At 38.9% G+C, this 16,869-nt stretch overlaps 1 protein-coding gene across 2 annotated transcripts in view; it reads right to left on the reverse strand.

Moving 5' to 3' along the window:
* The window catches only part of APRT (adenine phosphoribosyltransferase), a 670,278-nt gene that overhangs the window by 156,721 nt on the left and 496,688 nt on the right, over positions 1 to 16,869 (reverse strand). For both annotated transcript variants that reach the window (XM_044081700.1, XM_044081701.1), the window contains exon 4: positions 16,285 to 16,363. In XM_044081700.1, coding sequence (XP_043937635.1) covers positions 16,285 to 16,363 — 79 coding nt within the window. The remainder of the gene's footprint in view (positions 1 to 16,284; positions 16,364 to 16,869) is intronic.

The following is a 16,869-nucleotide window of genomic DNA, read 5'->3' on the forward strand; positions in this document are numbered from 1 at the left end:
GTTACAGGAAAGGTAGGAAACAGGCTTAACAGTTTTTTTTTTTTTTTTTTTTTTTTTTACAGAAAAGTAGCAAAAACAGTAGTAAAAAACAATTCACATGCAGTGCAAGCTAGCACACTTGAGTATGCAGCAATATTAGACCAAACACTGTTTAAAAAATGCAATTAAATTAAGAAGGACTAAAAGCAAGTGCAGAAAGAGTTTATTAGGTAGAATGTGGTAAACAGATGGGACGGGGGAGTGTCCCAGATCAAATCTACAGTGGGGCGGGCAACTGCAAAAGCGACCAAATTTAAACTACAAACCAAAAATAGGGAGGGAGGGTGGGTGGGACAAAACAGTTTCAACAGAGATCTAAGCAAAAACTAACAGTACAAACTTTAAAACCAAAAAAATATTCTCAACTCTGTATATTTGCCGATCAGTCTCTCAAAGAGCAGCTAGTCCTAAACTTTGCACTTTTCGCCAGCTAGCCTAGGCAAAGTGAAACAAACAACATTTTTTTACAACATCACTGAAATTGTGTTTGACACTTTTTACAGCTGCCATCTCTAAATCTGTTAGAATATACTTAACAGACAATTGTAATTTGAAAGATGTCAACAAGCTGAATACACACTCCCACAAATAGTTATACACTTTAAATGACTTTTTCGTCATTAGGCAGTAAATGAGAGCTAGACATTTGCTGTTATCACCACGTTATAAAAGCATATATTGTGTACAGTTGTCAACATAATCGAGCTTTGGTAAGAATAATTCCATCCATAAACCATATAATACTTTCAGACAAATCCTGTAGATTTTCCTTGGTAGTAAACACCAATACATGAGTATTAGTATGCATGTCTACCATGCGCTTTTGTATGAATGTTCCTTGCTTGAGGGAATACTGAGTAGTATTTACTGTACTTAGAGACATGTGTGCAATAGGGTATGGAAACGGGTCTATATTATATCATCGAACGCTTAAAAAAGCGAACGCTGATTGATCAACCTAATTTAAGCGAAAGTTTACAATCTCGAACTGTCAGATCAGCGATTTTTTTCCCAGGAAAAAAAATCGCTGATCCTAAACACATACACACAACACAAGCACACCAAACAAACAGAAATCCACACACACACACCTAAAATCTGATACCTAACCCTACACTAAACTATGCACACAACACTAACTACCCACTTACCTTAACCCAAACACTAACCCTAAGGTCCGTCACTATCGCACACTCACTTCACCCGCTCCCTAACCCTAACTCACTTAAATCCACCCTAACCCTCATGTCCACTCAACAGCATACACACCTAACCCGAGCCCTAACACTAACTCACCTAAATCACCCTAACACTCACATCCACACAATCGCACACTTACCTGAATCCGACTGGTAACTTTCCACCATAACACTGAAAATACCAAAGCAACAGAAACGGACAACCAAATTCTTTCCCTAGGAAAAAATTAGAGTTTCTGCTGCTTCGATATTTTGCAGTTTCGCAAATAAAAGTTCGATCAATCAGCATTCGCTTTTTTAAGCATTCGAGGATATAATATAGACCCTATGTTAACATCTTTTTCTGCCTAACCCTATTGACCTGCTGCAACATAGACCTACACAAACGTAAATGTACAGTACTTTAAACAGAAGTACTTGCAATAATATCATCAAGTAAAGCTGGTGTAGTTCTACATAGTTGCTCTGTCTCTTTTAAGTTATGGCAAGCTATGTACCATTCCATTTCGGTTGGATCTGGAGCATGATGGTGAGAGACCGACTTTAACAACTGTTCACCAACTGCTACACTAACAGTAATAGCTCTGCCTTTACATTTCTACTTGAACTTCTAGCTTGAACCTGCAACACCAATAATTTTTACTTTTGAGAGTTCTCTCTAGATTGTAGATATAGCCATCTATGTGTAACATTTTCCTATGTTTCTGTGACATAATTGTTCCATATGTGTTGCCTATTATTCCCGGACAGGATTGCGAAGTTTCAGCCATGGCTTGTATATCTTTGCAGTGTAACGCACAAAATGTCTTGTTTTGCTATGTGATTTACAACCCATTCAGATTTTACTTCCGGGTAAACATTTTATATATTATACCATTTGCAGAGTAAATATTTATATCTTTTCCATTAATTATTGTATAGTGTTACGTTTTGAATTCTTAAAGTATGCTTTCATTATTTATTAAACCAAACCATTCCCGGATGTTACACGCACTGCGCGACTGGTTCTTACGGGCCAACTATAACTCTTCAATTAATATGTTTTCGATTATGTCAGCTTTCCCTATTTATTTCTCTCGACATTTTGGTGCAGATTATTAGGTGTTCAATCATATAAGCTTACGATAACATGACATACATACCAGTCAGTACAATTTCATTTTGGGTACAATTCCTTTACTGGCTACTAAGTACACTGCCTGGATGCCATTAAAGAAGAAACTTAGAAAGTTTGAAAGAAACTTTCATGAGAAAACAGTGACTGGGAAGAATCCTGCAGATGTTTAGCAAAAAGCAGTTCAAGCCCAGACATGGTACAAGAGATGGCTTCATTTAATTTAGAGGAAAACATAAATCAAATGTGCTCACACCAAATTAATATGAGTGAAACAGTGAAGGATTACATCAACTCAATAGCAAAAGATTGGGAAAATGGAAGAATCTTTAAACAGCTATTCAGATGAACTGATAAAAATCAGAGGCCAATATGAAGAAAAGGCTAGCCGAGTATGGGACTACTCAAGAAGACCCGTTTCAAAAAAGTGACAGAGTTAGACGAAAGAGCATGCAGAGAAATCTGAGACTGTCTGCCGTATCAAAGAAACTGGTGGGAATTGACTGCATTAATTTTATGAAAGCACAAATAAGCAATTAGACTGGCCCACAGCAGAATTTGCTCAACAAAAGTGCATATCATGTGTATACTCCAAATCTGACCACAGAAAAGCAGCCAAGACTTGCATTAGTAAAGATGCAAACATACCAGTGGAAACAGTTGATCATTACAACACTGTGGCAGAAGGGCAAAGTATTAAACATCCGAATACAGCAGAGTGTTTGGGGAAAATGATTATTCACTGTACACCAGGCAGAAGAGTAGCAAATTTCTCACGGAAATCAGAGAATGCCAACAGACAAGTATTAGATTCAAGCTGCTGTATCCAGTTGTCTTCAGAATATTTTTCCTGTGCAATCAAAGTCACTTCCTGATGCAGAGCAGGCTAAGGAGGAAATACAAAAGATGCTTCAACAAAAAGCCATTAAGCAGAAAGGGACATTGCTTCTCATTCTACTCATAAAAAGCCTATACACGCACATTGTCAGTGAAACCTTTTCAAATGTTCCAAAGCAAAAACTTCTTGAGAAAAATAAAAGTATAGGAATTGACTAGAAGAACTGGGAGTATCCTGGAGTTGAAACAGAGTCTGGGGTTGAGAGATGGAGATGAAGAGGAAGAAGACCAGCAACACAGAAATTACTGAACAAATGAAAGACTATAAAACATCAGTTAGATCTATGAAATATGACTTTACAAGAAAAAGTGGCTGAGACAGATTGGACTTTTTTTTACTTTGTCAAACTTGTAGGGGGGCTGAAAGGCACACACACTACTTCATGTCATCAGAGTTTGAAAGGAAACTACAAGGAAAAAAAAAGTAACTTAAATAAACCATTTTAGTTCTTAATATTTATTTCATGATATAAACTGCATGGTATATAGTAAAGTATTTTCAGTGACTGATTTGTGTGACTAAAAGTAAACTAGTACTTATTTTTGTCTTTTTTTTTTTTTTTTAAGAAATGAAGGCATTAGAAAGTTAGGGCGGCCACGGTGGTGGAGCAGTTAGCGTTGCCACCTCACATCAAGAGGTTCTCCAGTTCGATCCTCGGCTGGGGTGCCTTCTGTGCGGAGTCTGCATGTCCTCCGTGTCGTCGCATGGGTTTCCTCCAGGTTCTCCGGTTTCCTCCCACATCCCAAAGACATGCTGTAGCTGGATTGGACACTCCAAATTGGCCCTAGGTGTGAGTGTGTGTGCCTTCTGTGGAAGGTTGAGCGCTGGGCTGGCAACTCGACACCATAAAACTCCACTGCCAATCATGAGCAGACAGGTGATCCGCTGTGGTGACCCCTAACCAGGAAAAAGCCGAAAGAAGAAGAAAGCATTAGAAAGTAAAAAGAGAAGAAAATCTGGACAAAAACATGTTTAAGTTAATATGATGTAATCTTGGGCTGCTGGAGTGGGGAAGGGGGTGTAAAGGTCACTTATAAAATATGTAGAATTTAAATGTTTTCTCTTACTCTTGCATAGGCGAATGTCTGGATTAATGCCCTTGGCTTAATCTAATCATTTTTATGTAAGCATCTGGGCTTTAAAAATAAGAACAATGTGAATGTAATGAAAAGTTTTCCTTTCACAAATAAATGTTCATTGTGAGTTCAGAAGTCTGCATCTGAGGGCAGCTGTAAATTTGATTGTGTTTCTATGGAAAAAAACTGACTACAGGTGTAGCCAATAAATCTCAAGAGTTATGAATATTGTTTGCTGAGGAATTGTAACATTAAAAGGTACAAGGGCAAGTGAATACAAGACGGTAGCTTTCCTGGTAACTAAATACATCAATGGGTTTACTAGAACACTGTATAATTTAGTTTTATTTAAAGCCAGTGAACTTTTTCTTAAGGCTAAAAGTTAGTTTTCTGAAAGCATACAAGTTGTTTTTCACATGTGGGAGGAAAACAAGACAAGAACAGATAGCAACTAGTGTTATGTAGGAGCACAGGATATAACATGCGCCTGAGGATGGATAACCTGAATTTTTGGTTAGGTAATGCCTGTGGGTGCAGCTGTCAATTTGGGACAATTCTTCCTACCAGAAACGTTAAACTTCATTATTTGAATATGTACATAGTTTTGTGTGTATGTTTTATGTTAATAGGTTACGGGATTTTTTTTTTTTTTTTTTTTTGCTTCAAGGTTTCCATTAAAACAAAAGTCTTGTAAAATGTGACAGATTCAAATGGAGATGAAAAGAAAACAGCTGTATAAAAGATCACCCTTCCAAACATTAGTGGGTGAATGCAAAAGCTGGAAATAGACATTTTAACACACTGTCAAATATAATGGTGAGAACAGCAACTTATCATAATGGCTACACTGTCCATATTATTTTGGAATGTGAATGGCCTCACAGGTATAGACAAAAAGGTAAGTATTGAATTATACTAAGAAATGCAGAGTGTAACCAGCAATGCTACAGGAGACAAATTTGGAAAGATTTTGGAAAAAATGTGCGAATTTGATAAAGGATTTCAGGATGGAGTTTCAGCAGAAAATCAGGGACAAAGGAAATGGGTAGTATTTATACTAACAGCTAGTGCAGCTCCAATAGTGATACAAGAGAAAAATATAATAATGGCAACATTGTGGTAGTAAGGAGCTACTCTCAAGAAAGGATTACACTGGCATGTATTTATATGCCACCTAAAACTGCTATTACAGAGTTTAAGAAAATTTTGGGAGTAATAATCAGCTTTCAACAGGGATTACTACTTACAGGTGGGGACTGGAACTTTTTTGCAACAGTGAGAATGTATTTTTGGGACCTAGAAGGGAAAATATAACAAAAGAGGGTAGATTTCTCAAGAAATTCATGAAAATATTTGGTATGGAAGATGTGAATTTAGTAGGAACTAGAAGAGAATTTAAATATTATTTCCCAAAATACAATAACTGGGCTAGACTAAACAGAAATTATAATTTCACAGGAACATGTGCATTTAATTGAAAGTTTCAATACACAATATTTCAGAACATTCAACAACTAAGAAACAAAATGCAGGGTAGTGAAGTAAAAATGAGATGACGGCACTTCCCCACCTACCTGTTGAAAAGACAAGAATTTGAGAAAGGGGTAGTGGAAATTATTCAAGCATTATTAGGGAAGATATAAATCCCTTCAGAAGTTATACCTAGTAACTGGGATAAAACGAATGTGGAGCTTAAAATAGGCTAGAAATAAAAGAAAAAGTGCTATGGTCAACTAGTAACAGGGATTACTAAAAGGGGCTGACAAAGGATAGCTTATTATAGAATAAGGGGAATCTCATGGAACAAGAAAAAATAAGGGAATATCTGGAAAATATGCATGATTTTAGAAAGCTTGCCATCAAGGAACTGTTTTTTGACAACACCTCCACGGCACAAAAACTTTTAGCACAATGACTTAGGCAACAAAAAGTAAAAAGTGTTGTTGCCAAACTTGGGGATCCTATAACAAGAAAAAATAACCAGGTATCTTGTAGCGTTATTAGAAATATTTCAGAAAATTTATGAAATTTTGTATAAAACAGAGAAATGTGGAAATCAAGGGCACAAACTGAAATATTTATGAAGACTTGAGTATGCCAAGATTAAAGGTACACAAGGTTCAATAAATAACAGAAGATGAGAAAAACTGTGATGTATAAATCATTCAGCAGGTAAATCTGCATGAACAGTTTGTGTTCCTGTGGAGGTTTAGGAGCTAGGAGGGAAGTCAAAAATATTTCTGAATGTTCTCTTAGTATCCCAACCTGCACAGGACAGATCTCACCCAAATGAGAGATTCCTGATGCTTTCAAAAAAGTCTCTACAAAGATAAGCAAGTTGTCCAAATATGGAAAAATGTGGACACCCTGTAGCATGTAATAGCCTATAACTGGAGCCAGACACTTTCTGCACACTCTTGGAGCAGTTGGTATCACAAAAAGTCAGGCAGAGAATTGGTAATGAGATCCAGACACACACAACCTTAAACATCTGAAGTGTTGATGAATAGGAATATGATAAGCATCTTTTAAATCTAAAGTTATCAAAAACCTCAAATGAGGAAGAAGGGATAACAAGACTGTAAAGTGAAGGCATACTTGAATACTATCACAGACAGACAGGTCTCCAGGCATTTTCTTTCTTTGGCATTAAAGAACCAATACCTGTGTGATCTAGGATAAAGACCAGATGCCTTGCAGCACAACAATTCAAGGAACGTAAGGTAGCATCATTACATATTACTCCCTCCAGAGTCACCAACCACAGCCTCAGGATGATGGCTTCCTACTCCTAGTATGTGGTATGGTACTCATTTCCCAGCTCTAGGAATTTGGCTACAAGGCCAGCTACAAAACAAAAAACAACAACAAAAAAAGAAAACCGTGGGTCTGCTCTGAAAATAGACATCTCTGGAACGGTCTGGTAAGGAGCTACAGAAATACCCAGTGGGAGCAGATGGTAGTTAGGAAATGCAGCTGGAGTGGTTATCGGCAAGGTGAGGGGGGAGAAGCAAGGTTAATTACAAAAATCCATCTAATCCTTCTTTCTTGTAATCAACTCCGCTATTACCTGGGCACCCCCACCTTCCCCAATAGTCTCATGCTCTCCCTAACTACCCAACTATATTTTGGTAATCCTTCTTCAGTGGCATACTGAGTTGTTATTCAGAATAATGGCAGTACTGGGCATTTATAAAAAAGTGTGACATGCTGCAATGCAAATTGTGACTGCTTAAAAAATGCAATGCCAGAAAACAACAGTATGGCATCTCAGCAGGTGCAAGGCAGAAATGTAATATTTGTGATCCAAAGAAGTTAAAAAAAAGGGTTGCACTATCTCAAATCTTTCTTAACACAATGCACATTGATCTTGGAAAAAAATATACAAACAGCATGGGTGTGGGGGTACAGCTCCCCAAATGAAAGTCTATAGGTCCTAGGTCACAAAGCCCCCTAAAATGCCTTTAAAATAATTTAAATTTAATAAGGTTTGAATTCTAGCATGTTTTAACTCACTTTTTATGCCATTTTGTTACTCATACACATAAAAGTTCTACCATGGATCCTTTTCTCCTAGTATGTTCTCTCTCAATTAGCAAATCCAGATGTCTGACAAAGATGGGAAGAATTAAATCATCCATGAAATCTTAATCAGTATACACTAAGAATTAAGCACTTTTTTCATTGCTATTTACTTCCAAAGCTAAGCCTGTAGCAACATCACTCAGTGTAATTAGGGCTTCCATGTCAAGGCAGCCTTGAAGGACATAAGCTACACATTTCTAAAATTTAGAAGGGACATTATGAACTAAAACTGCTATTTTGTTCAAAACACCAACCAGGAGGACTTTGAAAATGGTTGTACACTGATCAACAAGTTGATTAGAGCTTTCCAAGTGTGAAAACAGAAACTTTGAAAAACAGCTAGCAAAAGCCATTTATTTGGGTAAAAATAGTTGTTTTTTAGTCACTACTCTGCTGAAAAGTCAACAAAGCGGAAATCTAAAGAAAAAGAAAATCTAATAAAAAAGAAGAGAAACCACTTATGGAGAACAGCTTTGTAGCTGTACAGCAAAACACATTTCAGTTTTCACTCTTAGTACAAGAGCTGGCTTCTAGTAATTTAGAGGGAAAACTAAATGTATTTAAGAGGTGTTTAAAAAAAAGTGAAACAGTAGAGAGAGTACCGTTGTGTACACTTACCATAAATGTAGATGTTCGAGTGTATTCACTGGCAGGATAACCAGAGTGTGATGATTGCAACAGTGAAACACGAAGAACATACATACAAACAAATGTCAAAAGCTTAGAAAGAATAGAAGCAGCTATTCAAATGAGCTGACAAAACTACACAAAATAAAGGTTGAAATGAATTAAAAACTGGCCGAATATGAGGTTTCAATTCATTTAGAGCAAACTGAGAACCCATGGGGGAGTGGGGTCCTTAATGGGAGATCAAAAAAGAAAGATTTGTCTGAGAAAGACTTTCTCCATTGCTAGGGACAAGGAATGGCATCCTTGCTGAAAATTATAGATGGCAGCTAAGTGGACCTTGCTGGCTGAGTAACTGGAGCTGGAGATGAAGAAAATAAAGATAGAAATTATAAGACTGAGGGAACTGGAGGGGATCCAACTACTGTAGAAATTGCATGTTAAATCTTTCTAAGTTAGATCACTCTAGAAGAATAAGCTGTATCCATGGACCTCACTGGAAATGGATAAACAATGTGGTCAGTTTGGGGCAAGGTATATCTGCTTGAGGCTTGCAGGATGCGTGGGAGAAGAGACCTGGTTGTCGATCGATAATGCAAGGCTGCTTCTTGAGTTGAGGCCATAACACGGGGAAACAAATTTGTATCAACCAAAAGGGGCTACGAGGATTACAGAAGTCTTCAACACAGATGTTTTCTGAAGGAATTTGATCTTTAATGGTAGTGGGGTAAGGCATACAGAAGTCTGGGAGGACACAAAGACCACTGCCAACCCCTGATGACTGTCCCTGTGGAGGAATGAGGAAAAAGTATCTGCTGCATTTATAGGTTCACAGGTGCTTACTAGCCTAATAACCACAAGGACCTTTTTAAGCCTAGTCATGCATCCCAAATCTCTGATGAGTTCCGATACCCTTGTTAAGTGTAAGAAAGGGCTTAGGAGATGAAACATTTACAAGCAATGGCCTGGGAGATGAATCATTTATAGGTTGCGTGTGTCCATTAGAGACAGGTGCCAAACCAGGGATGAATTTTCTGTTCCACATCCAAATGTCCAAGTTGCACTTGAAGTGGGTTAGGGAGGAACTCTGCTTCAAATGAATGGGGAGCCTGATCCACAGATGGGGTTGTCTCTGGGATATATATCTGTCTCTCCATCAGGTACTATCTATATCACAGGCAAAGTTGAAGTTTTGAGAATGGGTAATTCTGGTTGTGTTTGTTTTGTGGATAAGCAGGATGTCCATCACAGTGGGGTCTGACAATGCTCTGTATGCCAAGCATAGATCTCCCCTCAAAAGCCTGTAGAAGACAAATAAATGGATAGGGCCTTGAGGTGGTCTGCACAGAACATTTTACTTGCACCCTGTATTCTTTTACTTTGGAACCTCTGTGGACGTTCCACCTGTTGGATATGCATGGTTAGGTACATACCAAAGGGGGCATTGTACTCAATGATAAGTCTAATAAATGCCGAATACAAAGGCACAATGACTTCCTTGGACTTAGATGCCATATCTTTGTTTATAAGCTGCCCAGCATATAATAATTTCCTCACTACTGTTGACACATGATGGTCAAAGGCCAGATTACTGTCTATGCATGTCCCTAAGTCCGTGACTACTGGGTCATCTCTAAGGGGAGTGCTGTCAATATAATGGTTAGCAGGGGTGGATGACTTCCTGAAGGATACTGTTATACATTTCGTCATTTAGTTTTAGTCCATGGCTCCGACACCAGTTGTTTGTCTGCGTCAGCCCTTCCTGGAGAACATCTGTGTCAGTGAGGGATACAGGGACAGCTCCTAATTTTGCAATCATCTACAAATTTAGTCAGCCAGAGACCATTGACATTGGCCTTGACTTCACAGAAGTAAATGCCAAGCAGAAGCAACCCAAGGACCAATCCCTGAGAGAATCCACTTGTGACTGGCCTGTCTGTAGAGATGGACTCCCCAATTCTAACTTCCTAGTTCCTGTCTGTAAGACAGCTGGCTATCAACTGGGCAAGTTTGTCAATGCCAGAGCTGGGTATTGTGTCAAATGCCTTGGCCAGGTCAAGGTAGAAAGTGTGAAACATTTTGCCCTCATCCATTGCTTTTGTGACCTTCTCAAACAAGTTCACCAGGTAGAGTAGGCATGATCTGCCCTTGACAAAACCATACTAGGTTGGGTCCAGTGTCTGGAGGTTTACTATATCACTGTTGATCATTTCCATAATTCTTTCCATGGCTTTACATACACGACTACGACTAGTGAGACTTATAGGTCTGTAGTTGGCCCACCTTTGTGGAGAGAGATGACTATTGCTGTTCTCCATTCATGAGGCGCAAAACCCGTTTGGAGGCTACAGTTAAATAGCAATTACAGACCGTCTGATAGGTCATGTTTCATGTTACTTAGAAGGCATCCAGGGATATTGTCTGGGCCCATTGATGGTGTTCTTGGCCTTATAGGATGAAAGGTTGTAAGAATATTGGCCACAGCAATGAAATATATCAGATACTGAAAATTGGAATGACCACTCGGGAGGCATCAGTATCTATCTGCTGAGCATGTCCACTAGGTAGATGGCTCATCACGGAATGCGCATTGCTACTAGAAAGTGCTTCAAAGACATCTTTTACCAGTCCCTCACAGTTTATTGATACAAAGGGCAAGATTAATTTCCTCACTGTGGATGTACCAGACCACTGACATGTTGCATGTCTGAATGCCTATGACACTTTGGAAGTTAGTCTGGAAGGCTTACAACACTAGGAGGACCATCCTCATCTCCTTTATTTATATGAAAATGGTCCTCTTGATAGTGCCACATGCCCTGGATCATTCTTTCCTCAAAAAGATACACCTACCACCCCAGAGAGGAGATGTCTGTGGTCTTTGAGGCTTTTCGAAGGGGAAGGATGAAAGACCTTCTTACTGTCATAGTGTGGGACTCCATCTACCACTTTAAATCTCACCAGCAGAAGACAGAGACTGGAGTGCTCATACAATCTACTGACTGAGACCAGTAAATACTTAGAGTTCATTGGAGCACTCTGAAATAAACCCTTGGATGAGGTACCAGTAGAAAGGAAACCACCAGAGGACTTTTAAGATAACAGAAGATAGTGGAGATGCTACAAGAATAGCTAGGATTACAGTTCAAAAACTTCCTCTAGAAGTTTGACAGTACACAAACATGTATCCAGATGGCTCCTATAATGATCAGAGTATCTGAGAATTCTAGCAGAGACTTTTCCAAGTTTACACAGATCCCCAGTGACAGAGACAAGTGAAAAATAATCTCTGGTTTATATCAGGGAATCCCTTGTTGTGGCTGCTAGTAACCAGTCATGTGAGTATGAGAATATGCAAGTCCCTCTCAAGCTCAACTGGTCTGCAATAACTGCCATGCACTTTGTGAACTCCAAAGTGGTTGAGATGACAGCAAATGGCAATGCTCGGAACTGGTAATGACTGGTTACTAACTGGAAGAGAGTTCACTTTCTGGACTCTGATTTTTATAAGGAGGTAAGTCCTAAAGGACTAATCAGCACATCCAGTTTCCCTCCTGTAGACATGAAAGAATGGCTTGCACTATGACTATCTGGAACTGTTTTTTACGTAACCATTTAGGTCTTTTAAGTCTAGAAATGGCCTGAGGTCCTATGACCCTTTGAGAACTAAAAGTAATCTGGACCCTCTCTGATCTGGTGAGAACTCTTGGACTGCTCACATTTAGAGAAGATGTGTAATCTCCTTGGTTGTTTATCTTTTCTGGTGGGGTGGTAGGAATGGGAAGGGAAGGGATGACATTTTTGGGATTGCATAGTAGACAACATAGCTTTTGGACATTATGCTCTTTCAGCCAGTTGTCGAATGAGACAGCCATCCATGAGTCTAGGTGAAGAAACATACCTCCATGACAGACTCCATGGGGAAGTTTATGCACCTGCTGTAGTATGTGTGTTTTTGAGGTGACTCTGGAGGGGTACCTGCTCAAAACACCCAAAGACCCATGATGTTCTTGATGGTTTGGAGGCCTTCAGAAATGCTCTCCCTTGGAATAATGAGAACTAAAGAATGCAGATTGAGCAGTGCAAAGGGATGAGGATGAAGCCAGTCATGCATTTCCTGACTGTATGACAAGATGGGACATCATCCTCTCAAAGTCATCAAATTCAGGCACAGAATCCGTTGGTATTGAAGACATCCACATCCGTACTGTGTCATCCTGAACAAAATAGGATGATGACAGGTCCAAGCATTCATCTGCAGACATTGATGATCCAGATGACTCCATCCATCAAGATCAAGTGGGTACCTCAAAAGCTGATGATCCTAACAATGAAAAAGTGTGCTGAATGAGTTGGTGCTGAAGATGAGTCAATTCTGATGAAATAAGAGTCAGGAGTGTTGGACTCAACAGAGTTGGCACCAAGAGATCTGAAATGACAGGTGCTGAAGGAAAGTGAGCAGGAAAGGACTACAGCTCTGCTACCTATGATAATGAATCCTGTACTCAGGGAGGAGCTCTTTTCTTAAGAGACCCATGGCCAAAGTAATCTAATCTAGAAACAGACAGAGACTGGATGACACCCATATCAATTTGCACCAAAAATATCTGAAGAACTTTGGATGGAGATAGAAGACCCAAAACAAAGAGTTACAGAGGGGGCAGGGACTGGAGGAATTGGAAAGCCCCTGCTAAGAATAACAGCTGAAAGCTATCCTGCTGTGCAAGCATTCTGGGATGATGACAACCTCGATACAGGAAGTTTGCAGTACTGGATACATAGATAGCTCAATGCTGTCAGAATCATTGCCTCCTGAGTGGGGTCTCTGTGTGAATTTTAGCTAAAAAAGGAAAAAAAAGGTGGAATGGGCTCCACTCTCATCTTTTTTTTCCTTTTCTTTTTCACTCTCCTTGACTTTTACCCTATTTGTTTCAGGACAAAGATGGAGAAACACCCCTAAGGAGCAACTTATTATTTTGTTCCTGTAAGCAATGGTGGCCAGTGCCCTTTCAAGAGCTGCAGAAGGCTGACAAATGTTCTGTCTCCAGGAATACCACCGCCAACTTATGGGTATCCTGGGGCAGGATTTTTTAACCACATCAGGCATATTTCCTGAAGTCAGTTGTCCATCTCTGAAATACAGGAAATTACTCAACTTTAAAATATAAACAAAGGCAATAATTCTAAAACTGACAATAATGATAACTATAGTGCTAATACAAAGTTAAGAAAGATCTAAAGAAAACAACTATGCCAAAAATGCACCTAGCCATCAGAGTGGGAAGGAACTTATTACTTAAGTTAAAATAGTTTAAATGAAGAAAAAGGGGAAATATCTTTCGCTATGCCTGTGTGTGTGTCTGTCTATATATATATATATATATATATATATATATATATATATATATATATATATATATATATATATATATATATATAATGTATATATTTATTTAGCTTTACTATTGTTTCTTCGAACGGAAAAACATTTTCCGTTTAAATGAAAAACAACGAAATGTTCGACGCATTTCACTCGACATTGTTGTCAAAACCACCTCGTGATAGCCGTATAGGAGCTGATGTAAATCAGACTCCTATATGACAAATCACGTTTTTGCAGTGGGGCAAGCCCTCCTGCAACCCCCCACTACTTATATATTCTAACTCTGAGATGGCACTACAGTGGGGATATGGATGAATTTCCACTCCCCACTGTACAGCGATCTCCGTACAGATTGTCAACTTACACTTATGCGAATGCAGTAGTGCATTCACATAAGTGTAGTCGACTATCTGGTTCACAAATGTTTGTGCGCTCGACATTCTGATTTTCGGCACATTGCAGCAGACAGAATGTCGTTCGCACAAACGTATGTAAACTATATATATATACACACACACACACATATGCATACACACACACATACATACAGTGGATATAAAAAGTTTACACACCCCTGTTAAAATGCTAGGTTTTTGTGATATAAAAAAATGAGACCACAATAAATAATTTCAAAACTTTTCCCACCTTTAATGTGACCTATAACCTGTAGAATTCTGTTGAAAAACAAACAAATCTACTGCGGGAAAAAAATATAAAAAATAAAAAACATACAATACACTAGTTGCATAAGTGTGCACACCCTTAAACTAATACTTTGTTGAAATACCTTTTGATTTAATTATAACATTCAGTCTTTTTGGGTACACACCTTCCATCAATTAAAGAGACTCTGATTAACTCCAAATAAAGTTCAGCTGTCTTAGTAGGATTTTCCTGACATTTACTCAGTTGCCTGCTACAGCAATAGCCATAGTTTACAGACAGCTTACAAAGCATCAAAGGGATCTCTGCTGAAAAGCATCAGTCAGGAAAAGAATACAAAAAAAATTCTCAACATTGGATATACCATGGAACACAGTGAAGAGAGTCATCAAAAAGTGGAGAAAATATGGGACAACAGTGACGTTGCAAAGAACTGGACATCTCACCACAACTGATGACGAGACAAAAACTGGTCATGGAGGCTGCCAAGAGACCTACAGCAACACTGAAGCAGCTGCAGGAATTTCTGGTAAGTACTGGTTGTGTACTACGTGACAACAATCTCCCGTATTCTCCATATGTCTGCACTATGGTGTAGGTTTGCAAGATGGAAGCCTTTTCTTACACAGAAAAGCATCTAGGCCTGGCTAAAATTTGCAAAACAATACATCAAGTCTCCCAAAGCATGTGGGAAAATGTGTTATGGTCTGATGAGACCAAGGCTGAACGTTTTGGCCACAATTCCAAAAGATACGTTTGGCGCAAAAACAATACTTCGCATCACCAAAAGAACACCATCCCCACGGTGAAGCATGGTGGTGACAATATCATGCATTGGGGTTGGTTTTCTTCAGCTGGAACTGGGGCTTTAATCAAGGTAGAGGGAATTATGAACAGTTCCAAATACCAGTCACTTTTGGCTCAAAACCTTCAGGCGTCTGCTAGAAAGCTGAAGAGGAATTTCACCTTTCAACACGACAAAGACCCCCCCAAGCATACATCCAAATCAACAAAAGAATGGCTTCGCCAGAAGAAAATTAAAGTTTTGGAATGGCCCAGCCACAGCCCAGACAAACAGAAAATCTGTGGGGTGACCTGAAGAGGGCTGTGCACAACAGATGCCCTTGCAATCTGACAGATTTGGACAGCTTTTGCAAGGAAGAGTGGGCAAATATTGCCAAGTCAAGATGTGCCATTCTCCTACCCAAGAAGGCTGAATGCTGTAACTAAATCAAAAGGTGCTTCAACAAAGTATAAAACCTCTCAACTGTCCTGATTTTCACAGAAAGGCCAGATTTCCACCCATATTTTTAGTCTATTCCTCACAAAATTTGTGGTTTTCTGGCATATCACTGAGGACTGAAGGCACTAAATAGTAACAGACATTTGAGTTTCATGATTCATATCCTTCAGAAAGTGTATGCTAACACAAACCCTGTTATTCTAGCAACTTTTTAAGTTTATAACAGCAATATTTAAAACCTGTCCCCATTTTTGGACCTTTGTTCACCCATTAATTTAGGGTTTGTCCTGATTTATTCCGCTAATATTTTGAGAGGTACGGTTTGTATGCCTGTTTCTTCGTTCAAAGGGCCCCATGTTGCTACTAGTGATGCTGTACAAGTAATATTGGAATGTTAGAAGGCTGTAGTACAGCTTTACAATGAAAAAAAATGTACATTCAGAAAGTTTTTGCTTACCTCCAGTTGCTATTAAGTCATCAATGATTACCACCTTCTGTCCTGGTTCCACAGCATCAGCTTGCATCTCCACTTCAGCCTTTGTAAACAAACAAAAATCTTTCACCTGACATGCTAAACATTTTGTTTTACCTTATCAAAGGATTCATACAGTATTATCTACAAATATACTTATTTGGTTCCAAGAAATATTCACATTCCCTCTTTTCACTAGAATTTCCTATGTCCATATTCTTTTTCAGAGATACCACTTCCAGGAATATTTATTATGTGTGGAGCCGCTAGGGGAGTGGGAAAAAAAAAACTAAATACTGAAACCAGAAGCAGATGGGTTAGTGCACTGCTTCTACTGACCAACACAGAGAAAAGCTGGCAGACAAATACTGCTGGACTGAGCAGCACTTATAAGCATTGGTGATGTCTACTGGAAAGCATTTCTAGGCACTACACCTAATGAACAGCACTTTAGCTAAGCATGTGCTTACCAGTGCACTGACTTTTTTGACAAAAGAATACAATTAAAATTTTGGGAAACCAGCACTTAGGCAGAAGTTCTTTTATCAAAAACACTCAACAGTTTTATTT

The sequence above is a fragment of the Protopterus annectens genome, chromosome 8.part1 (assembly GCF_019279795.1).
Source record: "Protopterus annectens isolate FY-2018-M chromosome 8.part1, PAN1.0, whole genome shotgun sequence".
Classification (NCBI taxonomy): domain Eukaryota; kingdom Metazoa; phylum Chordata; order Ceratodontiformes; family Protopteridae; genus Protopterus; species Protopterus annectens.